Source organism: Sinohyriopsis cumingii, chromosome 2, assembly GCF_028554795.1.
Source record: "Sinohyriopsis cumingii isolate HCF-2022 chromosome 2, ASM2855479v2, whole genome shotgun sequence".
Lineage (NCBI taxonomy): Eukaryota > Metazoa > Mollusca > Bivalvia > Unionida > Unionidae > Sinohyriopsis > Sinohyriopsis cumingii.
In genome coordinates, this window is record NC_142962.1 from 20,398,939 (window position 1) to 20,425,831 (window position 26,893).

General features: G+C 38.0%; 1 protein-coding gene across 1 annotated transcript in view; it reads left to right on the forward strand.

Moving 5' to 3' along the window:
• The first annotated feature begins 13,263 nt into the window (after nucleotides 1-13,263).
• Nucleotides 13,264-26,893, forward strand: part of LOC149804429 (isoaspartyl peptidase/L-asparaginase-like) — a 33,599-nt gene continuing 19,969 nt past the window's right edge. Inside the window, exon 1 of the mRNA XM_089940238.1 lies at nucleotides 13,264-13,620. Within this exon, the coding sequence (XP_089796364.1) occupies nucleotides 13,410-13,620 (211 nt within the window). The 5' untranslated portion in view covers nucleotides 13,264-13,409. The remainder of the gene's footprint in view (nucleotides 13,621-26,893) is intronic.

Sequence of the window (26,893 nt, forward strand, 5' to 3'; positions counted from 1 at the left end):
CACCTCTGTTCCGTTACTGCGTGTCATTCCTTTCAAAGTGGATAGTACCACAAACAATGACCAGGAAGGTGCAAACATCTATCACGTACACCGTGAATTTGTACATCCTCACTATTTGCCCGTCAGTAAGTCGTATTTAGACACTGTCAACATTGCTATAAAAGGAGATCTGGGACAAAATATTCCATTCTCCAAAGGGAAAGTTACAGTGAAACTCCATTTTCGAAAACGGTTCTCTAACGAATTGTAAGTCAAGACAGCGAGGAGGGACATTTCCACCCTATAAAATCCGGCCAGATGCGTGTGGAATTTCAGTTTGCAGAAAATCTACGCGCAGATAATACGGTGAACGTCATCCTGTATGCTGAATTGGACAATACGATATAAACCAACAGTTTGAGAGAAGTCATTCTAGACTATTAGAAGTCATGGAGGATTTTTATCAATGTTTGTATAGTAGGGATTCTTTGGACATGGAATGTGAAGATCCCTGAGGAAGGAGAATCCCAAGACAAAGACGAAGAAGTCATCATGATGAAGTCTAGATGGCCAGAACAAGAACCACATTTAGTTTCCTGTTATGCTATAGTCTTGACAGAAAAAAATTAAGGAATTGATCAAGAAAAATTGTTATGGATGTCAAAACGATCATCCCAGTCAAATTCAACACGATAAATGCCTGATGTTAAGTCAAGAAGAAAAATTGGACGAGTATCTGGACGAAGCTTGGAGTCTCATCTCGAACAAAGACGTGTTGCACCAGTGGTATAAAGACTTGCGTGAACATTCTTGTCCACCATTAACCACACAAGAGATCCATCGCATCGAAGCTCTCCTGAATCAGAGTGAGGAAACAGAACGAATAACCGTTTATTCGTCAGACATTTTCAAACAAAAAGTCAGGATCGAATTGACCACTTATCATTACCTGAGAAGAAGAGAAAAAAAACAAAAAATGGATACCTGAGAACTTTATTACCTTTTGAACCACAGTTTGTACACTGCTTCTTGGAATCCTGTCGTCTGTGCTAAAGATGAACTCCCTCATTGCACACCTCAAAACCATCAAGCTTATGTGATCAACACGGACGACAGTCATCTCCCAGGAACCCACTGGGTAGCCGTCTACTTTCCTCAAGAAGGATGTGTGGAATACTTTGATTCCTATGGACTGCCCCCTTTGGAAGACGATATCATTGACTTTATGAGAAGAAATGCATAGACCACACGATTCAATAATGTGAAATAACAAGGCACATATTCCTTGGTGTGTGAACAGTACTGTGTGTGTTTTTTCTGCATGATTGCAGCCTGGGCTATTCTTTAGAACATTTAGTGACTCATTTTGATGCTCGTCATTATTCTAGAAACGATGTGAAAGTACATCGATGGTTTTGTGACCAGTATGCTTATCTTTTGTCTCTAACTAGAAAACGTAGTGTCCATCAATGGCCTAATGACTTCCGACAGTGGAAATCACAATTTCATTCACAACGTTGTCAGCCCTGTTTAAAGTAGAGTGTGAATTGAAAAAAAATGTTTGGTATTTGAAAAAAATGTTTGATGTTATAGTGTTGGATTATTGTTAAAAAATGTTAGAGTTGTTTGTTAGTATGAATAAAAAATGTTGTGTTTTGAAGAAAAAAATGCCTTTGTGGTTTTTCTGGCTATAGGAATCTTGATTCATGCTCTTTGACTTCTCTCTATCCCTCCCATAACACTATTTGAACGTTCCGGCTAGAAAACCGTGTAGTAATGTTTTCCTTCACGTCCGCGCTTTGACTTTAAGAACCGGGGAAGTTTCCAGTCTGCCCATCCATTGTTAACTCATCCTCCTACGAAGATGTGCTCCAAACTAGCTAAGCTAAACGAAGCCTACGTGAATTTACATAGGGTCAGACACAGACTGATACCGAAGCCAGAAGAGATAGAAAATGTGAGAATGCTAAAAGTCACTGAAGACCTGAAAGAAGAGCTCTTCAAGGAGGAATTCAAGAAGGAGAAAGAAGAATGGATGGAGAAGTACAGACTTCATAAACAGCAGAGAGAGCAGCAACAGCAGCAGCATGAACCTAACAGAGGCTTTGTCAACAGTTGTATCGACACCAAAGAGTTCTTCTTCTCTTTTCCGAAGAAGCAGACCTTATCCTATGAGAAAGCCTCTCATCAGAGGAGGCCGCCATCTTATAACCTAAGCGATCGCCATAGCTTCAAGTTCCAAAAAAAAAATTTCAGGGCTACCCCATACTCTCGAAAAGAAAAAACATTCCATTGCCTATGATATGTTAGTCAGTTAGAAGAAAAAATACAGAAGTGAGTCTATCAGCACATGATTTCTTTATCTTGGTTAGAAAGTGCGACTCTAAGTCCTTCGTTTCCGTCGCTTATCAAAATTTTAAAAATAGTAATGTTCTGTAAAAAAGTGAGTGAGTGTTTCTTTTAGGTTTGTGCGTTTTTGTTTTTTTTGTTGGTGATAATATGGATAATGTAAGTTCGGGTACAACGAAATTAAAAGAATTAGGCCCAGAACTCGGTGTGGAGGGAAGAAATATACGCAACAGTAGCGGGAGCAAGAAATGCAGACCTAGCCAGTTAGCACTCCACCCACCTCGAGAACACAAATAACATCTAGTCAACAGCCGACTATACCTAACAAACAACCTGACCCGGAAAGAGTGGTGGCAAAACAAAGGGCCAATTATGTTAGACAAACGGTATGGCAAACGAAAATGTAATTATCGGAGGCACTACGTTCTTTTCTGGGGCCCAGAGTGGCCGAGTGGTCTAAAGCGCTCTCCGTTACGGATCACTGTCATCTCACCTTTGTCTGCGTGGGTTCGAGTCTCGGATTCGGCTAATGTGGGTATGTGAGAAAACTTGCCAGTAGCTTCTCGTGGGTCGGTGGTTCTTTCCGGGTTTTTCCCGGGTTCTTCCTCCACCATTAATGCTGGCCGCCATGTATAGCCTATCGCGTGCTGAAAAATGGCGTTAAACCCTACAACAACAACAACGTTCTTTTCTCACTCCGATACTACAGGCAATCTCAGCTGAAAGAACAACCACAACAACAATAACAGCGACAGACGCCATAGCAGCGGATTTAAAACTATCTACCTCAACTAAAGAATTAGTATCAGAACCAGAAGAGGAAATTGAGGCGGTTGAGGAGGAAGAGGGGGACGCTGACCCTCGTTGAGAAGTACACCGAAATGGGACTAGATCAAGCATTGTATGACGTCAACAAATCAGGGCAGTTTATTAGAGCCATACAATACGTTGCCTACAAATCTCTAGACACCTTTAAACCAAGACCTTCTCAATGGGGATTAGGGTCAGAGTTCTTCCCCAATTCTACAGACAAACCTACACTGGATACCCCCTCAGTCAACTGGTAGAAGCCGCTGCTTACATTGCCGCCCATCATGGCTACGCATTTCCTGATATCAAGAATCATGAGACTAGGAGTGCAGGAAAGAACGTGAAAGCAAAAGAGAGACGTGTTACCTTCTAATAGAAAAAAACAAACTTTTTTAGGGCTCCAAAAGATTGCTTTTTATTAAATAGGGAACCATATTTGGCTTGGTATCCCTCCTTGACTAAACTATTCTCGAAACAAACTTGACCCATTGGAACACCGCAACAAATTTAACTTTTTAAACCTAACAGTGACCAAACTGGTATATGTCTCTTAGACATAATAATTTAAATAAGATCAGTATGGCTATTTTTATGTACACTAAGTACTAATATTAGATAGATATGTTAGGAAGTAGGAAATTTAACAGACTCGTTAGATTTGAACTAATTGCACAAGTGGTTAACACATTATTGGTACTTTTTACTGTCCATTAGCAAAAACAGGACTTGATTTGAAATAAGTACGGGCTAGCGTTTTGTTGAGTACTTAACACCCATGGCTGTCTTTTTGAGCACCTTTTTCCTCCTTTACCACGCTCGGACAGAAATATGAGTGTGTGGTGAGACTATTCCCACTCATGTTTAAAGCCTTTCAGTCAGGTTGTTAAGGACTAGTTAGTCCTACACCTGAGTGGCTAAATTTAAAAGTAGTCTGTGAGTACATAAAAGCCTGGGAGATGAGGCTCTCTTTCCTTCCCTAGGAGTAATTAAAAATCACGCGGTGCGTTATTAAACCAGTGATATATGCTCCATTAGGGCGAAAATCACTTTAATTCAAGTAAGCAAGCAAGCAAGTTCGGGTACCGTCTCTAGCACTCTTGATGACACCAACTGTCTGGGTTATTTTCTTTCTTGCAAGCCCCTATGTTCCACTTCTGTTTGTGATAATAACTTGTGATACTTCACATTTTCTAAAGTGGAAATCTTTACAAGCCGTACAAAATACAAAACTTATATGACTTTGGCTTTTGACACTTGCACAGACTCTTCACTTTATAAGTATCACGAGAAAATTGTATATCCCATTTTTACCATTTTCAAAAACACGCACACACTTGCAGCTTGACCAGAAATATGTACATCTTGTTTTGTGGATAAGTCACAGACAAGTCCAAGTCCATAGGTGGTTATGAACGTTAGGAATATCCCCTCATTTTTTCAGAAATATCAAAGCTTGTATGTGCATTTTCCCTTTTCCACTCTATATTAGTGCTTAGATTTGTTCCAAAAAAAGAAAAAAGAAACGAAACAATTTTGAAAAAAAAAAACAACTGAATTTTGAATTCAGGTTTCTCTCTGTTTATAATTTTTTTTCAAGTTGATGGTGCATGACAGAGTACATTCGCCTACCTTTCCAAAGTGAGAGACATTTCTTCACATGTCACTGCCTTTGTTAAATTCGGTTTCATTGGTTAGTTATCGTTAATCTTTAATTTTTTGATACATTTCTTTTTGATAGAAGATTTAAGGCTTTCTAGTGTTGTAACGGCATTTATGTTGTTTAGTCTGTTGATGAAATTATCTATAGCAAAGTGCTTAAGATTTTTTCAGGTTTTTTATTATTTCAAGCCCTACAAAAGGAGACCAAGTTTGTTTTCAAAGAGGATTGAAACTCTAAATTACACGGACGTGAAGGAAAACATCGTTATGTTCATTCTAATCATGCTTGCCGTATCTCTTTGTGTTTTAGAGGTCATATTTCTTCTTAAGTAAATACACGCATCAATAGACAGACAGATTGGGTCATCATCCTTGAGTTTCACTGTACTTTCGGTTCTTTACTTCATACAAACCCCAAATTTATTAGTTTGAAAAAAAAAGATAACATGCCCCTCAGTACTGTAACACGTCTGTTCTGACTCTACCGATGTGAGTGTGAGTGTTTATGTTAAAATGTTTAAGTGAGATTTTAAAAAAATGGTCAGCTTGAAAACGCGAACCAATACTGTGACGCTCAGTCTTTTGATGTGGTAAGAAGAAATGGTACAACACACACACACACAAAGAGGGCTTGTAAGTTCACATTTCAGTCTGTCTGCACTGTAATGGTAACAACGCAAGAACATAGGGATTATTATGCCACACAGTCCTAGAACAAAACAATGCATCACCCGTTGTAAGCCATTTCATTGGCTATACTTATTTTCTTACCGCGTTCACTTCGAATTGACTTGAGCAGCTATTCACACAGTGACGAGAATGGCCATGCTTTATTGGGTCTATCCTATAGGCGATTTATATAAAAAAAATATTTTAAAAATTTAAACTAATGCACGAACAATGGTTCCATGGGCGACCATTGTCCGTCTTATTGCAAAATACATCAACATTTAATTTAACCGTGCAGATCGCTAGAACAAACCTCTGATCATATACATTTTGAAAAGTGTTGTGTGACACGGATCGCCATTGTCGCTTGGTGTCTGCTTTCTTCTTCGAAAAGAGATCGTTTCGTCTTGACTATAAAAATTTAATTTGACTAAGTTTTACGCACTACTTGAACTCATACATTTCACGTTGTAGGTGTAAGCCGTCGTTCTCAGTTTTCTGGAAGTTCGTTTTTGCGTTTCTCGGATGTGATACTATTTTTTATGGACCGAACGAAATTTCTTTTGGCGTGAATCAGGACTCGTGGTTTTGTGGCAGAAATGGAGAGCATTGATTAAAGCCCAGTTATGTCGTCTTCGAAATCGCTGACACGGATTTGAACTAACACTTCAGGTTTTGTGTGAGGCGATACGGTACATCATTGCCTTTTACTTCCTCAATGAAATCGTTTCATCTTATTGCAAAATTACATTTGACTAGGTTTCATACGCAGCAGGTCTCTGTATATAAGGAGAGTGTCTTAGCGTCAGAGTATTCATTTCGCTCTCAAACGATCAAAGATGGAAGAGTCAGCACAGATCGACCTGCTGGTCAAATATTTGCTAAAAGTCATACGAAAACATAATTCACATGCGAAAGTGGCAACAAAACTTACTCTTTTGGTCGTTGATTTGATAAGAGTCATACGAAAGTGTGTAAGTGCTAATGAAGTTTGCTATATCTGCAAAGGTAAATGGGTATTTGTCTCCAGAATACCTGCTTCGTCTAAGAAAGAGAGACAAAAGTCAAGATACCTAATATCGTTGTCAGGAGAAAGGACACTGGAATTCAGAGTGCCCTACGAGAAAAGAGAATAAACAAAAACAAGACGAAACAGAGAAGAGGGATTCAGAAGAAGAAGAAATTGAAGATGATGAAGAACTTGTGCCAGTAAAGACATGGAAATGGAAAAATTGACAATGTGAGCCGATGCGTTGGCCCTGATGTGAAATTTCATACTACCTTCTAAAAGAGAATAGACCAGAAAGAACACGTAAGTGTCTCTTGGTCTTGACATTGTATAATAAGGATGGCGTGTTTTGTTTTCTACTCACACTTTATGAAATTGTGCCCTTTCACCTATCTCTATCCCTCTGGATCATGTTTTAGTTAGAATTGAAATGGAAGGATGTTTTCCTTCACGCACGCTCTTTAGGCATGCAAGTCGGTAAACAATAGTCAGTCTATTCCTCCATTATTTTGTGTCTTGATGTTTCCTAAATCACACACTGATGCCATAAAATAACGGGTTAAATGGGTTTTGTAGTGTTGGGAGTGGGGGTGGGTGGGGTGTAGGTGTTTGGCAGAGTTGGTCATTGCAGGTGAGGGCTTAGGTGCTTTCAAAAAACTTTTACTTCTTCACTCTGTGTTGATAGTATATTTGGAGTTTGTATGCGTTCGCGTACGTTTGTGTGGATAGTTTATTTGGGGTTTGTATCATCTCCCTTCTGTGTTGATAGTATATTTGGGGTTTGTATGCGTTCGCGTACGTTTGTGTGGATAGTTTATTTGGGGTTTGTATCATCTCCCTTCTGTGTTGATAGTATATTTGGGGTTTGTTTTTTCCTCTTCCCTCTGTATGTGTATGTGTGTATGTGTGTGTGTGCGTGTGTGTGTGTGTGCGTATGTCTGCGCGCGTACGTTGTGTGGTTGTGTGTATTGGTCTCTGTTTGTCCGTATAAAACTCACTTTATCCCTATCAGATACACTCTACCTACCTACCTGCAGTAGCGTGCATTCAGGTCAGCCACTTGCAACACTGTTGATATTTATCCCTAGTGTTCAGTACAGTGACGTCACTGACGCTGGAAATTTCGAGACTATAAATATCGACTTGGGGATTTCCACATTTTGTAGCTATACATATATACTAGAATTCATAAACAGGAACGTCACTCAAGCTGAGGCTATAAAAAGACAGTGGGATTTTCCAAAAGAAAAACCCACAAGTTGGAGCTATAAATAGATAGTGGGATTTCATAGGAATTTCAGCTGATTATAGATACATAGGTATTTATCCACGATCGTCACAGAAGTTGATATTGTAAGTAGTTACTAATTTTATCTATTTTATAGTGTGTGTGTTTATGTGTGTGTGTGTGAGTATGTCTGCACGCGTACGTTGTGTGTTTCTGTGTGTGTGTGTGTGTGTGAGTATGTGTGTGTGTGTGTGTGTGTGAGTATGTCGGCGCGCGTACGTTGTGTGTGTGTTTGTGTGTTTGTGTGTGTGTCTGTGTGTGTGCGCGCGTACGTTGTGTGTGTCTATTGGTCTCTGTTTGTCCGTATAAAACTCACTTTATCCCTATCAGATACACTCTACCTACCTACCTACAGTAGCGCGTATTCAGGTCAGCCACTTGCAACACTGTTGATATTTATCCCTAGTGTTCAGTACAGTGACGTCACTGACGCTGGAAATTTCGAGACTATAAATATCGACTTGGGGATTTCCACATTTTGTAGCTATACATATATACTAGAATTCATAAACAGGAACGTCACTCAAGCTGAGGCTATAAAAAGACAGTGGGATTTTCCAAAGGAAAAACCCACAAGTTGGAGCTATAAATAGATAGTGGGATTTCATAGGAATTTCAGCTGATTATAGATACATAGGTATTTATCCACGATCGTCACAGAAGTTGATATTGTAAGTAGTTACTAATTTTATCTATTTTATAGTGTGTGTGTTTATGTGTGTGTGTGTGAGTATGTCTGCGCGCGTGCGTTGTGTGTTTCTGTGTGTGTGTGTGTGTGTGAGCATGTGTGTGTGTGTGTGTGTGTGTGAGTATGTCGGCGCGCGTACGTTGTGTGTGTGTTTGTGTGTGTGTGTGTGCGCGCGTACGTTGTGTGTGTCTATTGGTCTCTGTTTGTCCGTATAAAACTCACTTTATCCCTATCAGATACACTCTACCTACCTACCTACAGTAGCGCGTATTCAGGTCAGCCACTTGCAACACTGTTGATATTTATCCCTAGTGTTCAGTACAGTGACGTCACTGACGCTGGAAATTTCGAGACTATAAATATCGACTTGGGGATTTCCACATTTTGTAGCTATACATATATACTAGAATTCATAAACAGGAACGTCACTCAAGCTGAGGCTATAAAAAGACAGTGGGATTTTCCAAAGGAAAAACCCACAAGTTGGAGCTATAAATAGATAGTGGGATTTCATAGGAATTTCAGCTGATTATAGATACATAGGTATTTATCCACGATCGTCACAGAAGTTGATATTGTAAGTAGTTACTAATTTTATCTATTTTATAGTGTGTGTGTTTATGTGTGTGTGTGTGAGTATGTCTGCACGCGTACGTTGTGTGTTTCTGTGTGTGTGTGTGTGTGAGTATGTGTGTGTGTGTGTGTGTGTGAGTATGTCGGCGCGCGTACGTTGTGTGTGTGTGTGTTTGTGTGTGTGTGTGTGTGTGTGTGTGTGTGTGTGTCTGCGCGCGTACGTTGTGTGTGTCTATTGGTCTCTGTTTGTCCGTATAAAACTCACTTTATCCCTATCAGATACACTCTACCTACCTACCTACAGTAGCGCGTATTCAGGTCAGCCACTTGCAACACTGTTGATATTTATCCCTAGTGTTCAGTACAGTGACGTCACTGACGCTGGAAATTTCGAGACTATAAATATCGACTTGGGGATTTCCACATTTTGTAGCTATACATATATACTAGAATTCATAAACAGGAACGTCACTCAAGCTGAGGCTATAAAAAGATAGTGGGATTTTCCAAAGGAAAAACCCACAAGTTGGAGCTATAAATAGATAGTGGGATTTCATAGGAATTTCAGCTGATTATAGATACATAGGTATTTATCCACGATCGTCACAAAATGGAACGAAAAAATTGAAAAAGAAGAAGAAAATGAGAAGAGGAAGAAAGAAGAGGAGGAGAAGAAAAAAAAGAAAGGGAAGAAGAGTGTAGGAGATAAAATAAGAACTTGGTGGAGAAAAAGAAGAAATTAGAAGAAGAAAACCCAAAGGCCCTTTTCAGGGCCAGCCATATTTCTCGAAAAGAGATAGCCTTTCCATTGCCTACCCTTTTTTTAAAATTTAAAAAAAAAAAAAAATCCCATGTTCCATTCCCCTTGTCCCTAAACAAGCCCAAACTCTATTCCCCATGTTAAATTCCCCTTGTCCGTAGAGTGACCCACGATTTATTGCCATGTTAAATTCCCCTTGTCCGTAGAGTGACCCACGATTTTTCGCCATGTTAAATTTCCATTGTCCGTAGAGTGACCCAGGGGTCCCTGTAATGCTAATTCCCATTGTCCGTAGGGTGACCCCTTTCACTACTGATGTCACTTATACCCGGTCATGTGACTGCATAACTCATATCAACAGTGACGACTATTTAAATGCATTACTATTTACCACTATGGTTTGAAGACATTTGTGCGTGTGCTCTCCAGTACATGCATAAGGTTGTTACCAGTAGCTTTAGCTTTGTAACCTTTTGGACTTGGTCATTTTAGTGAGATTATATTGTTGTTGTTCTAGGGTTTAACGCCATTTTCAGCACAGGATAGGCTATACATGGCGGCCAGTATTATAATAATAATAATAATGAGGACTTTGTATAGCGCCTAATCTTTAGAAGCTCCAAGCGCTTTACAACACTAGAAAACACCTATAAGATAAAAAAACATATAATAATATTATTACAAAAACAAACAACATGAAATTAGAAAAACATTAAAAATTAAAAAACAGGAAGAGAATATTTCAGGTAGGAAACATTAGGTCTTTAAGTTTGTTCTTGCAGTCGAAATAAGTGAGTTTTGAGAGCCTTCTTGAACGTGATCACTGTGTCTTTGTGTCTAAGTTCAGTGGGCAATTCATTCCACGTTGCTGGGCCCTGGTATGCAAAAGAACGCTGTCCATATGACTTTGTTTTCATAGTGGGAATAATGAGTATACGATTGTCAGAAGAGGAGCGTAAATATCTTGCTGGTGTGTACACATGGGTGAGATCGGATAGGTATGTTGGACTAGAGTCCGACAGTGAAACGTAGCACAGAGAACAAATTTTGTGTTTGATTCTGGATCGAATGGATAGCCAGTGTAGGGTACAGAGCAGCGGGGAGGTGTGCTCTGATCGTGGTACTCTAAGTATGATCCGAGCAGCTGTGTTTTGAACTTTTTGAAGTTTCTAGGGCAGATATTGAGATGAACCAGACAGAATTAAGTTACAATAGTCCAGTCTTGAAAGTACTAATGAACACACAAGTGTTTTAGTGGCATCAACTGAAAGATATTTGCGAATTGAGCTGATGCGTCTCAGCTCAAGATATGCAGCCTTGCATATGTTCATGACATGTTGGTGCAACGTGAGAGTACTGTCCAGAGTAACACCTAGGTTTTGTACTGATTGTGTGAATTTAATGTTGGTGTTGCTGATATTTATTGTTTGTGGTAAAGGATGTGAATGAGAAAGTCTTTGTGTTGTGATCAGGATGGTCTCAGTTTTACATCATTCAACTGCAGCTTGTTACATGTCATGCATGATTTCACATCAGAAATACACCTCTCTACACCTTGGATGGTAGCATCAACTTCAGTTGGGTGGCTGGATTTGTATATTTGGGTGTCATCAGCCTACAATTGGTGAGACACTGTATGATGATCTATGACACTTGAGAGCGACTGAGTGTATTCCATTTGCAGATACAATTTGTGTCCTGTTGACCAAGTAGGACTTGATCCACAGTAAGGCTGTATCATGAATGCCGAATACATGCTGGAGACGGTGAAGTAATATATCATGGTCTATTGTGTCAAATGCTGCAGACAAATCAAGGAGGGTGAGGACTGTAATCTTTGCGCTATCCAACGCAGAGAGAATGTCATTAACTACTTTTAGAAGAGTAGTTTCCGTGCTGTGGCAAGGGCGATATGCAGATTGTACATTGCTAAAAAGACTGTTTGAATTTAGATGAGATACAAGCTGGGATAGAACAACCTTTTCTAAGATTTTTTATATGAATGGGAGATTAGAAACAGGGTGGTAGTTCTTTAAATCGTTATGGTCTAGTGTTGGGATTCTTCTTCCTGTTCTACACCGGCCAACTTTTTAACAACGTTTCTGTTTTCGCTTCTGTTAAACATGGCGGCCAGTATAACTGGTGGAGGAAGAACCTTGGAAAACCCAGGGAAGAACCTCCGACCCACGAGAAGCTACTGGCAGGCTTTCCCACGTACCCACGCTAGCAGAGCCTTGGACTCGATCACACGCAGACAGAGGTGAGATGGCAGTGATCCGGAACGGTGAGCGCTTAAGACCACTCGGCCACTCGGGGCCCCTAGGTGAGGTTGTAGACACAATCAAAAATTGTTATGTGTCTGTTTATTCGAGATGTTTTCCTATTAATACTCCTTGCAGTTAGAAAATACTTTCAGTTGAAGTCATATAACAAAATTACATGGTTCAAATAACAAGGTGGGAAAGTACATCTAAAAACTGTTTTAATGGCGTTGTGACATATTGACGGCCTGAGAAAAGGCCACTTGAAGAATCAAGTGTCCGTAGTCGAACGATATTTTATTTCAGTTTCTATTCATATTTCTGGTGCAAATTTGACGTAAACTCTCCACTGGTAAATTATTTCTACCTTTACTTATATACAGCCGCTACTAGTTAGAAGTAAACGTGTAAGTTTTATACACAGTACTGTATATAGTGAGTTGGTGATTCATATAATCATAATAAATTTACTGTTATTTGACTTATAAAAGTGCTTAAACCAAACAAATTAAACCTTATTAAGGAAGAAAAAAGGTTTGTAATATTCAAAGTCAATTCATCGTAGGATGCTTGTACTTTGACTAATGTGCCAGTAGCTTCTCGGGGGTCGTGGGTTCTTTCCGGGGTTTTACCGGGTTCTTCCTCCACCATTAATACTGGCCGCCATGTATAGCCTATCATGTGCTGAAAAATGGCGTTAAACCCTACAACAACAACAACAACAACAACTTTGACTAATGGATACTGTAGCATTATGGTCCATAATAAATATTAACGAGGTCCTATCCAAAACTTAATGCTGATGATGAACCGTTCCGGTGGCCTAGTGGTTAGAGCGTCCGCCTCGGATGCAGGAAGTCGTGGGTTCAAACCCCGGCCGAGTCATACCAGACTTACAAAAATGGTACTAACAGCTGCCTCGCTTGGCGCTCAGCATTAAGAGGTTAGTGTTAGGACTGGTCGGCCTGGTGTTAGGATAATGTGACTGGGTGGGACATCATGCTACATGTCTGGGGCATGATGCCTCAGTACTAGACAGTATAAGCTGCCACACTGCAGACATCGTAGCGATATGACTGAAAAATTGTTAAAGCTACGCTAAAAATCCAAGTCACACACTCACACACTGATGAGGACCTAGAGCAGTAGAAAGTATAAATTACGGAAATGTAATAAATACTAGTATTCACACCGTAATTGGAATATATTTATAACTGGCTCTGACTGGATTTGACTAGCTACTCAACTCTCAACATGGAAAACACATCTGACTAGTATCCATCTGGAAATAGCCATGCGCAGTCCGTCATTTATTTGAATTAATCCCAGCGAACAGACCTATACTAACAACGCTGAGAAGAGGAATGGCTTTAAATGGTACTGGGCCAGGTAATCCTATTGTCATTGTGCATGGTGGAGCATGGAATATTCCAGATCAACTTTTGAAGGGATCCATAAAAGGGGCCAAGAAGAGTGCAAGGGCCGCATACCAGATCTTAAGAACGGGAGGGTCCGCGCTGGATGCGGATGTGGCTGCGGTACGGGTTTTAGAAGATGATGTATGTTTCGATGCTGGCAAGTATCATTCCTTTTTTAAAATTTGAAACAAAAAAGAAAGAAGATGGATAAATAAATATTTATATAGATAATCGTGGATAATTGAGTTTTCACATCATATCGCATAATAAGATAGAAATAAATAGGATTTCAAAATAAAGAGTGAAAAAGCAGTTACAGCTGAATTCACATCAACAACTATTTTTTTTATATGCAAAGAAACATTGCAAACTCGAATTAAATAGTGTATATCTATCTGGTCTGAGTTTGCTTTGCATGTAAAGGAACCTGTGATATATATATATATATATATATATATATACTTGAACATTTACATGGAATCATCCTCTTTCAAATAATAACTACTGCTTACCCAAATACACGAACATTGTACAAACACTATTTTGCCAAGTTCTTGTTTTAGAAGCTGCGGTTTGCCTATATGTTTCACACTGTACAAAATTGAAACTTGATCAACCAGGTTCGTTTTATCTTCATGTTTTATGGTATAAACTTCATATTGTTGGTATTAAAGACTTGTTGCCGGTATAATGGTTTGTTCATATTAATTACTTGTTGGTATTAACTATAAGTTGTCGATATTAACTACAAGTTGTCGATATTAAGTACATCGTGTTGGTATTAAGTAAAAGTTTTTGGTATTAACTTCATCTTGTTGGTATTAACGACATGGCGTTTGTATATAGGTTTTCAAGCTTGTTTTTTTTTAATGAGGGATAATCTCCAAACGGAAGGAGAAGGATGCAGAAAAATGCGTATCATAAGGGGCGCCGTATCACTGATTGTTGTATTTAAGAAAACGCTTGTAGCTTGCTCGTTTGTGCTTTTCACATTTTCTGATATATTATTAAAATCTATCCATATATGTGTATTTTTACCCAATAGCGAAAGTTATAAACTTTCACTTTTTAGAAATTATTTGGTTAAACAAAAAAGATGAATTAAAATAATTCTGCCATAGTCTCTATTAAAGTATATACAGCCATTGCTCCTGCCTTCTGAAGCGACAAATGTCACCTAATTAAAAAATACACCATTATATTCATATGCAAATGTTATATGCCAAAAGGTAGGCAAACTATATCATAGAATGGTAATTTCCTTCCAGGAAGAATCTATTTTACAGAAACGAGTGTGTCCACTTGTTCAGCAGCTAACCATACTAACGCATCCGTTTGAAATGAGTTTAGTGTCCTCCCAAAAGGTGTTTAACTATAAGTTAATAGATTCATTTTTTTTTTCGTGTCTAGGTTAACGGGGTTTTGATGCACTGGTTGTTCAACACAGGATACTGCCAAGTAAACGTGACCTTCAAGGCAGGTTCGACAGTATTGTGGTATTGTAGTGGAGACGCTTATCATACCACATTTGACCCACTTCTGGGTATTCTGTATGTGGCTAATACATCACCTAATGCATGACCCACTTCTGGGTATTCTGTGTATGGCTAATATGTTACCTGTAGCAACTGCATGGGTCACATCTTGGTATTATATGTATGGTTGATGTCACCTGCAGCAAACGCATGGGTCAAATATGGGTATTTTATGTCTGGCTAATACAAACAACCCATGACCCAATTCTGGGTATTCTATGTAAAGCTAACACAAAGAAGCCCATGACTCACTCCTGGGAGACGTATATGTGGCTAATACATCACTTGCAGCAAGGCCATGGCCCTCTTCTGGGTATTCTATGTATAATTAATACAAACAAGCCAACACCCATTTTTGGGTATTCAATATATGGCTAATACAAACAAGTCCATGACCTACTCCTGTGTATTTTATATGTGGCTAATACAGTATTACCTACATGAAGCTCATGACCCACTTCTGGGTATTCTATGTATAATTAATACAAACAAGCCAACACCCATTTTTGGGTATTCAATATATGGCTAATACAAACAAGTCCATGACCTACTCCTGTGTATTTTATATGTGGCTAATACAGTATTACCTGCATGAAGCTCATGACCCACTTCTGGGTATTCTATGTATAATTAATACAAACAAGCCAACACCCATTTTTGGGTATTCAATATATGGCTAATACAAACAAGTCCGGGGCCCCTAGTGGCCGAGTGGTCTAAAGCGCTCTTCGTTACGGATCACTGCCATCTCACCTCTGTCTGCGGCGGTTCGAGTCTAAGATTCAGCCAATGTGGGCATGTGAGAAAGCTTACCAGTAGCTTCTCGAGGGTCGGTGGTTCTTTCCGGGGTTTTCCGGGTTCTTCCTCCACCATTAATACTGGCCGCCATGTATAGCCTATCGTGCTGAAAAATGGCGTTAAACCCCACAACAACAACAACAACAACAACAAACAAGTCCATGACCTACTCCTGTGTATTTTATACCTGGCTAATACAGTATTACCTGCATGAAGCTCATGACCCACTTCTGGGTATTCTATGTATGGCCAATACATCACTCGCAGCAAGCCCGCGGAGCGCAAGTGGGCCGGCGATCCATAGTTGGAAAACCTATGCATTATCACATTGTGCCCCAAATGCATTGGTCTCTGTTTTCATTGTTTTATATTTTAAAAAATATAACAAAAATCAGATCACTTAACTAGTTTCGACATTCAATTGCAAGACACAGCTTTGAATATTCATTTCCAATCAACGAAGAACTGAAATTTATAATTTTTTAAAGGGTGAAAATAACTTGAAACCAGGCATGCACTTGCATATAGTCTAAGGCAGTCCAGAATTTCGGTCACATTAACTTATAACGTTAAAAAGACGGCATACTGTCGGCTTTAACTTCACAATAGTAAATTTGTCATTGTCCCGAATGTGACCATATGCATCATTAACAGTTTCACTTTTAATAAAACTTGATAAAATATACTTCACCATGGAGTGATCTAAATACCATAGCAACACTCGTAACTAGTTTTAAACATGGCAAAGCGCATTTGCGATGTTATTTTTCACTTCCCCTGACAGGGCCGTCCTAACCTTGTCATAATGGTTAGGTCGACATATTACATATGCTCATATTTAGGCCGACTCCGGTCGTCACAAGTTTAAGACCCTCAGCTGGTCTAAACTGCCAGTGAAAAGGGGAACAAATAACGACATGGAAAAATGTTCTGCGTTTATGAAGTGTGGACCAAACCAAGGCAAATTATTGTATATGTAACTCTAAAGAATATGTGTAAATAGTAAATATGACTTCAAAATGATCATGCCTGCAAACCGTCGCAAAATCAGGTAAAACGCGGATTTTGTTGGAGCTGGGATAACTTTTGCTTCCTTTACATGGGCATACTATTATTTTCAATGTAGATTTTTATTTAAAAAATCAGAGCAAGAATATTCTTTTATAACCATCTGACTTCCTGATCTTTATTTCTTTTAATAACCCCCCCCCCCCCCCGCCCAAACAGACCTCAACTCCCACACGAAAATTAAATAGGTAATCACGTTTGCTAGTTCACTGTGTAAGATTACGAATCAATGGTACATGGTACGTGTCAGATAGGGATACGTTATAGACCTGGACATAATACTCCTAGAGCCTTTCAATTCACATCTGACATTGTTCAGTTTTGTGAAGCTACTGTCCAATGTCAACATTTCATCCCCATGATTTACTAGCGTCAGAGATATTTTGGTATTCTTTCTTCATTTGTCTGTGAGGGACCGACCATTTCATGATTTGATCGTGAGGGGGAGCGGGTGCTGGGGTTTTCTTTCAAACTAGGATAATATAATATTTGTTTTTAATTCCTTTACCTCAAGATAATTTGTTAACACTAATATAATGAATATAATTAGTTCTTTATTTTTTTTAAAAAAAACATCAGAGAACGAATATTTTGTTCAAACCATTTCGAGGCCGGAGTTAATTTTCTTCAAAAAAATCACAGGCCCCTCCCACCTGAAGAATAATCGATTGGCCCCTAACTTTCTGCAACATGTCTGCCTACCCTGGGATCCCTTTTGTAATTTGCTCAAGTTTCTTGCTGATTTAGTTGGAGCAGTTGCTAGTCAGTACTGTTTATATTTTGCAGGTACCGGGGAATGTATTTACTTCATTTATGGTAATTAGTTTTTACGAGTACAAGAAGGTCGCATGGATGCGTGCCTAATTATATTATTTCACCTGTCCGTTTGATCTTTCTTGTCTTGGTTATTTCTATGCATTGATTATCTACGGCAGATCATATAAACAGCAATGTACTTCTCAGTAGTACCGTATAATTACACAGATTATTAATACATGTAATACCTGACTTGAGCTGGATTAAAAATTAGTCTAATGGACTTTTTCAAACAGTGCTGTCATTTACATGTGAAAATCAAAAATGTGTCATTTACATTATTCGAACAATGATCAATGATTTTAAAATAATTAAAAGCAGAAGAGTATGTTTTCATATATATATATATATATATATATATATATATATATATATATATATATATATATATATATATATACATACCAGGGCACAGCAACGTAGAACGAATTGCCCACTGAACTTAGACACAAAGACACAGTGACCGCATTCAAGAGTGCTCTTAAAACTCACCTATTTCGACTGCAAGAACTAACCTAAAGACCTAATAATGTTTCATACCTTAAATATTTTCAGCATGTTTTATGTTTTCTAATTTCATGGTGTTTGTTTTTTATAATCATACCATTATATATGTTTTTGGGTTTTTTTTGTGTTGTCTAATGTTGTAAAGCGCTTAGAGCTTCTAAAGATTAATCGCTATACAAAGTCATCATCATCACCATTATTATTATTATTATTATTATTATTACATTTCAGCGCTTACCATAAATAGATAGATAGATAGATAGATAGATAGATAGATAGATAATACCCACGTCCACCAAAAAGGATTTGTAGTCAGTCAGTGGAGAATATTAAACAGGGCAGGAATTATATTGTAAAATGTCAGTATTGAAAGAATTACCGTCTATATTAGCGTATAACTCCGATCCAGCTGTATATACCCAGACCTGCCTTCGCATACTGCGCCGGCAGATCTGGGACTTTGCAGTTTGTTAGAAATAAGCAGTCAAACAAATAACTTTGACCTTAATCTGCCGACGCTTTTAGTGACGACAGATCCTGTTTATGTTGTTTATCAATGGATCCGACGCATATGCGAGTTTATACGGTATAGCAGATAACACAGATCACTCAAATTACCAGTGGAGCTCATTGATAATAATCAAACTGGATGGCATGAACGAGTATGGAGGCTCTCTGTAATTTCGTGCTTTGTATATAGTTTTATTTTTAAAGAAAATTATATTACTAGTATTTCCTGGTTGTCAGAGTTTCTATTTTTTTTTATAAAAAGACCGTGTATATCTTATGTATTATTAAAAGAACTTTTAATTTCCTTTATTACGGTGAATGACTAATAAGTACTGTTTGGGTTATGGCGTATAGAGCTTGGTCTTACTTCTGCAACTATCAAAGCAACGAATAATCCACTTGGTAATTTTCTCTTCCAAGACTTTGTTGTTGTTGTTGTTGTTGTAGGGTTTAACGCCATTTTTCAGCACACGATAGGCTATACATGGCGGACAGTATTAATGGTGGAGGAAGAACCCGGGACCCCCCCCCCCCCCAAAGAACCACCGACCCACGAGAAGCTACTGGCAAGCTTCTGGCACATACCCACATTGGCTGAATCCGAGACTCGAACCCACGCAGACAGAGGTGAGATGGCAGTGATCCGTAACGGAGAGCTCTTTAGACCACTCGGCCACTCGGGGCCCCTCTTCCAAGACTTAAAAAAAAAATATTGTTAAAACAAGAAGCCGATAACTTTTTATACTTTTGAAATATAAATTGTTATGCATTTCCATATTTTAATGCCTGCCAAAGTTAATGTATTTTGCACTCATTCAGGCTGATTTCTCGACGACAGGGGGCAGCCACTCAGATCAGCGGTGTGCTTAGATTATGCACAATCTTAACTACTACATACAGCATGTAAAGCAATTACAGCGAAGTACATGAAAGTAGAAATGAGATGTGTCAACGGTCTCTCCAATGTGCACCTTACAAATGCAAAGAACTTTCACCATACACCTGTCATTGTCACAAGTACGTAATGTATGAGCTCCCGCTATATGCAATATTGACTATCAAATTTCCAGCAGATTAGTTAGACCGTCTTTATATATGCAATGTATTCAGGCCCTAATTCCATAATACGTATAAAGTATACAAATAATTAGCATTTGTGTGAGACAGAATGCTATTATTACGGATCAAAGTGTACATTGCATGATTAGCTCCCATGTTAGTGAATATAATAACATAAAATTACATAGTGAATTTACTGTACATTTACATCTGTTTTGCAGTGGACATAAACATTTTCATCCTAAAGGGTATAATTAATACGATTTACCCTGAAAAGATACATTTTAACATAATGAAGAGGAAAAAATACTTAAAAAAGAATAATAATTTTAAATCGTTCACCCTGGAAAGAAAGCTTTTAATACACCATTCAGATAAAGACTTAACAAACCCATTAAAAAGCGCAACAATTGATATGTTAACATACACAACCTATTTATTACACCTGTCTTTGACAAGCATAATGAGGCAAACATTAATAACTTTTCATCAAAACAGCAACTAGTACCTCTGTGAACAGGGAGCAATTTATGTTGTTTTTTATACTACAAACAGGTGTTGCCTGACGCAGTGATAAAATATCACAGCGCTGATAGTATTGTTACTGTACAATGCAAATAATACCCAGTCGGCAGATAATACATGTCATTTTGGCTGCGGTCCCGAGCAATAGCCTAATCTTGGCGCCAAATCCAGTTGTAACTGAGAACTGGAAAGAAGAAAAGAAAAAAATCGGGTGGCATAAGAGAACAAATACTTGGGTCGCATATGAAAAGAGCAAATAGTTAATGAGCGGTGAAATATTGTGTTTTTAACACGCTCTATTAAAGGCACTTTTTGGTTGCAAGAAGAAATTGTATATATATATATATATATATATATATATATATATATATATATATATATATATATATATATATATACAGTATCTGGGAACAATAACTGACATATTTAGCATCAGCTATTCACTTCGAGATTCCTAATTATTTAGCTGTTCAGTTACTGTAGCATCTCATCAAAGAAAAGCCAAAGCGAAACAAGCATCCATTCTTCGATAGTTCAAACAAATATTTTTGTTGAAGTTAGCAATAATTAGCTCTTGGACTGATTCTTTACTGGTAAGAAGGACGGGGAAGAAAAGAGGTAATGTCTTTGACGAGAATTGCGAATACACAATAACATAGGCCGATAAATCAACCCCTCTCCCTTGATGGTATTAATTATCGTCCGTCGGTATCAGCACAGATTTGGAGGGTTGATTTATCTGGCTAGCAATGCCCCACCAATTAATCATTTTGCCATTGAAACCCACACAACCAGCAAATCTCTCCTTCAAAATAAATTATATAATGCATTGACTGCTTTAAAAATGTCAAATACTATAACATAACATGTATTTAAACAAAACTGAAGCTGGTGAACGATAAGAAATGGAATATATCAGTAGCATTCCAAGTAAGACCGACGGGATGGACCAGTTCCTTTATGAAGAACAAATGTCAAACTATTTGTGTTTCTTTGGCACGCTCTTTTTAATTAGATCCCAGAAAGGGCGTAAATCGCATTCAGTGGCTTATTGAATTGCATTCAGTGAATTGCTTAGAAGAGATTCACGAGCTTTTCGTTGAGCTTTCCCAAATGCATACTTTTATCTTATTTAAACAAATACAGAACATATATGTGATGCCACAAGCTTTTTGGCCTGTGATGCTTGACTCAAATTTCGCATTAACATTTCATGTCAGTATGGACGGTGGGTGGGTGGTGGGAAATGTGTGTGTAAATCTTTTAGTGAGCTACAAAATGGCACGCCAAATTGATCAAACTGGATCAGCTGTAGAGATCGTTGTTGTTGTTGTTGTAGGGTTTAGCGCCATTTTTCAGCACACGATAGGCTATACATGGCGGACAGTATTAATGGTGGAGGAAGAACCCGGGAAAACCACGGAAAGAACCACCGACCCACGAGAAGCTACTGGCAAGCTTTCTCACATACCCACATTAGCCGAATCCGAGAATCGAACCCACGCAGACAGAGGTGAGATGGCAGTGATCCGTAACGGTGAGCGCTTTAGACCACTCGGCCACTCAGGGCCCCCTGTAGAGATCGTAGTGTGAGCTGGAGTATTTATTGCCTGAGCTGGAAAGATCATAGGGTAAACTGAAGATTGACTGTTTGTATCATCACAATATGATTTCAGAATGAACGTTATGTGAAATAACAGTCAGGATTTTTTGGCCTGATTCATTGGAGGCAAATTTCTTATAATTTTGGAAGCACTTGGTTTACATTTTTCTGATAGAATTGTCCATCATTTTATTCTCCTTACCACTAATTATCGATTACCCCAGATCGTCCTCTCCAGCTTACCCGATGATCTATCCATTTTGCTTTCTCCAGATCACCCTAAGATCTCTTCAGTTCACCTATGATAACTCCCGCTTACCATACGATATCTTCTGCTCACCGTACGATTTCTCCAGTTCGGGTGTCCGAGTGGTCTAAGGCGCTAGCCTTCACAACTGACTGACCTCTCACCTCTTTTCGCTTGGGTTATATGTGAGAAAGCTTACAAGTAGCTTCCCGTGGATCGGTGGTTTATTCTGGGGTTTTTCCCCAGCTTCTTCCTCCACCAGAAATACTGGCCGCCATAAATACCATATCATGTGCTAAAATGAAGTTCGTTCCACAAAGCCACAACCACAACCTTACGATCTCTCCAGCTCACCCAACTATCTATTCAGCTCACAACAACAACAGCATTAATAATAATAATAATAATAATAATAATAATAATAATAATAATAATAATAATAAAGGAAAAGGAAGAAGACTTAAACAATATTTTGAAGTACCTATAATGCGAGAGCATGACAGTGAAGTGATAGCCGTTACAGGGACAGAAAGTAATTGAAACTGTATTAATAAATTCCCAACCATACGTACGATACATCATGGCTAAAATAACCCCAGGTTAGACAAAAAAGACATAAAACAAACCCGAAAGTATTAAAGACGCAAAAAGTAAAATCCTGTAAAATTCAGTTTTTATTCATGACTGCAGTAACAGCAGATTAACTTCTGCATATTGGCATGTTTCACTTTCTTCTTCTTCTCTGTACAAATAATATATATTATTATATGCTCATAAACTTTACCTTGTCAGAACCGTGCAGTAATTTTTAATAATGAACAAATGTATAATACACGACACCTGTGTCCAAAAGTAGTATCTTGTGTTAGGAAATACTTTTTAAACAAACCATGTATACTCGTGTCATAGACGCTTTTGGTTGATTAGATTTTCTTGTGAATGAACTAAACAAGCTATTTCGTCCATTTGAAAGTACAAATAATAAAGTTAACGATGTGGATGAGTTCACAAACAAAACTTTCAACAAGCAAACGAGACAATGTAATATTCGCAATGTCAACAACAAATGTGAGATACACAGTAATTGAAAATACCATTCTGATCACTTCAACAGTTATTAGGAGAAATATTCATAACTGTTCACAAATAGAATTGTTCCGACTATGACCAGTGCTTTCTTAGGTCTATATAAATAGCATAGAAAAGCGTATTGAGGCCAAGGGCTATTTGCGTATTAATATAGTTACTGTGTATTGATAAATCTAACGTTGAGTATTTATTTTGGAATACAGCATACATTTTTTTTTACTTTCTTTTTGGTATATTTTTTTTATAATTAAGCCTTAGGTACCAATACAAAATGAGCATGTAACAATGAGGTTACTGTATTTGTATATGCAAATATGAACACGTGTTTTTTCTCGGACTAATAATGCACTCTCAAGGTCGGGCAGTATTACTCAGAAGAAGAAAGAAAACTCGTTCATATGTTCCCATACAAATGCGGCAACCTATAAGTACTGATGTTTATATACAGTTTTGCTTATTCGTTTCCATGTGAAGACAAAGTTTTATTTCATAATGGAGTGTGTAACGTCGCCCTCTTAGTAGGAGGATTGTTTAATTGGATTTGGCTGGCGTTATCTAGGGAATGACCTCCCTCGATTTTATAGCCCGATGAAGTGGATACATAGAATATCAACAGAGAACCGAGCAAGACTATTAGGAAGAAATAATGCAATACGAGCCCCTTTGACAAGAAAAGAAAAGAAAAAACAAACAAATTAATAGCAGTAATTCCAATTCAACTTAAGTTATGTCAACAGAATTGAATAGCAGTGTCTAATTTGGATTTATTTTCATCATAATAAAGAGTAGTGAAAAGAGCGCAATGTCCAAGATTGATTGCATCACCTTCCTCCCTTGACCATATATCAACATCTTCCTATTTCCTCAAGTCTTCCTATTCCGAACGCTTCATCCCTTTCTGGACTTCCTAGTCCTGTATTCTAAACTCGTCACTCCTTTTTTCGGACATCCGTCTTCGGACTGTCCCGTCTCTCTCCAGAAAGCAGTTCCTTAAAGGACAAAATTGCCCCTAAATCTCTATAGGTACCACTTTCTACACTTACATAAATTCACTTATTTACGTTACTCAGAAGCATACTAGCTATCCACACTGCATAAACTCTGAACTAATCCGATAGAATACCAGCCTCGTTTCACAGCGACCGGCCCTAAATTAACACGTGAGAGGTATATCCAGCATTACCGTATCCCTTTATGTACGCTACCACATGCTCGATTACTATTGCATAAAATTCACGACAATCCCTAACTTACAAGATTATTTAAACATTACAAAATCAGATATAAATATGCGAATATCCTTAACTCACGATAATCAGTATCTTCCTAACAGACAAAGGAAATTATTTTATATAACCCTATGAAACCCTACACATATGAAAACTTGGATAGCATGCACTCGTCAATGCTATCAATGAACTAGTGACTGTAAAATTAAAGAGATAAATTGCATAACAACTCGAGCATCAACAGATTTCCATGAAATTGATTAAACGGCACATAATATGGATCCTAGTCATATCACAGTTGCACAAAACAAACAATAAAAAAAGAAGATTAGGTGGAAAATTAAAATTGCTTACCGTAATGTTGTTCTCTTTCAGAAATTGTGCATCCTAGCACTAAACGTTGTCTTTTCTTACAAGACAGCCACCTGTTCCCCTTTTTTGTTTAACGAGGAAGGCACTATTCTTTTTAGGCTTCCTCGGATCCAACTTTTCCTGTCTCAGGATTTCGGACTAAAGAATTTCGACCAAGGTCGTCACTTTAAATTCACATTGCTTTCAAAGTGTACGCATTATTTTACTCTGCCCAATCGTAATCAGCGGTTCCTAAATTATCCCAAGATAATCATTTATTTCGTCAGATTTTTAGATAGCCTGGAATCTCTGAACTACGGTGCGTATCAATTTCCCTTTGAAAATGATAATTTGACATGGGTTCCTAACAAGCGGTTATGGTTGGTAGCTCAAATGTTTACTTTCTCAGGACAGCGTTGCAATGCCCTGTGCAAATCTCACTGAGTCATAAATGCTAGCCTTTCAAGGTTTAACACTGACACGCAGAGAAAAAGAAGAAAGGTCGAAGTTACCCTTCACAAAGACTTTTCTGGCTTAAATTGGATAAAATTTTAATGCTCAATGCATTCAGTTTCAAGGTTTAACACAGTTCAAAATTCCACACTTTACAGAGTGCAAAACTAGAACTGATTTGTCCGACATTGGGTCTCATCCGAAATTGGGTGTCATGTGTAAGTCAAGTTAAAATGTGCATGTATATGGTTTATAAGACCGTATACACAAATGTCTTTTACGTTCTATATCTCCCCCCCCCCTCCAAATCCCTACCTTCCTGAGCCGACTAATGGGGCAACCTTTTTGCCCTGGTTACGTACTGTGCTGATGTTCCAGCTAAGAAGGTCTATAACATTTTCAAAGAGTGTAGTTTACGTTTTAAAATATAAATATGTATTTTGATGATTTTACACTTTTCGGCTTTAATCTTTGTTTTGCATTACCTTTTGAGATAACCAAATTTACTCGGCACTATATAACCATGATATTGTTGATGTGCCGTTAAACGATGTACCTTGCTTACGTAAGTACATACATACATACATACATGCATGAACACACGCATGCACGAACGAACGCACACACATATACATACAGACACCTTTGTCTATGGCTGAGGATAGAGTTTTTGGGGTATACCTGCCTTTTGTCCTTTTTGTAAGTTATAAATTGGTTGTTTACTGATATTTGAGTTCAAGGTCTTTCTTTTCCTTAGTAATTTGGAATATTCTAGAAAATCACGTCTGGCCCACATCATGGTAATTGTATTGTGTCTTAGGTTTTTAAATAAAGCTGATGTCAACAAAATTATCCAGTTCAATCCATATAATTACTTTCTGTTGTGTTCAGATATAATTTGGAATATTGGAATTCATTCGGAACACTAAACTTTTGGGCTTGTGATGGAACTTTTAGGATTATTTGTTATTTAATTCACAATATTTGTTCCTCTTCACTTAGTAACTTGGGGAAATAGATTTATTTGTTGAGTTCAGTAACTTATTAGTTTCACTTCTCTCCGTTACTTTGTTTAAGGACATAGAGTCATAACAGTACACACATACCAGATCATTTCTGTTCCTTCAGTATCGAGTGTCTGTCCTATACAATGAATGCCCTAGTTGGCAGGCATTATATAAAGTCATTTGGCGGCCTTTCCGACCTAGGGCATAATCTTGGCGCGAAATCTATGTCGAATTCCGCTGAAAAACGATCAAGTTCTATTGTGTTTTTTAATAAACACATTATAAAGACATTTGTTACAGATAATTACACTGATGTGATCGAGTCAGGGACTGCAGAAAACATGGCACGGCAAAATCTTTTGTTTTGTATTTAAACCTGAGACTACTCTTGGTCGCATATGAGAAGAACAATAAGTTTGTAAGTGGTGCCAAACTGTGTTTTGAATATATACATTTGCCTCCTCCACCCACCCCCCCAAACAAAAATTAATCAAACCATATGCAGTGTTTGGGAACAAGAACTGAGCGAAATGTATCATTCGATATTCTCATGTATAATTTGTAATGCTTACCCAAACAAAAATACAAACAAAATCATTAAAATCAACTTTCACTACGAATGAAATGCAGTTT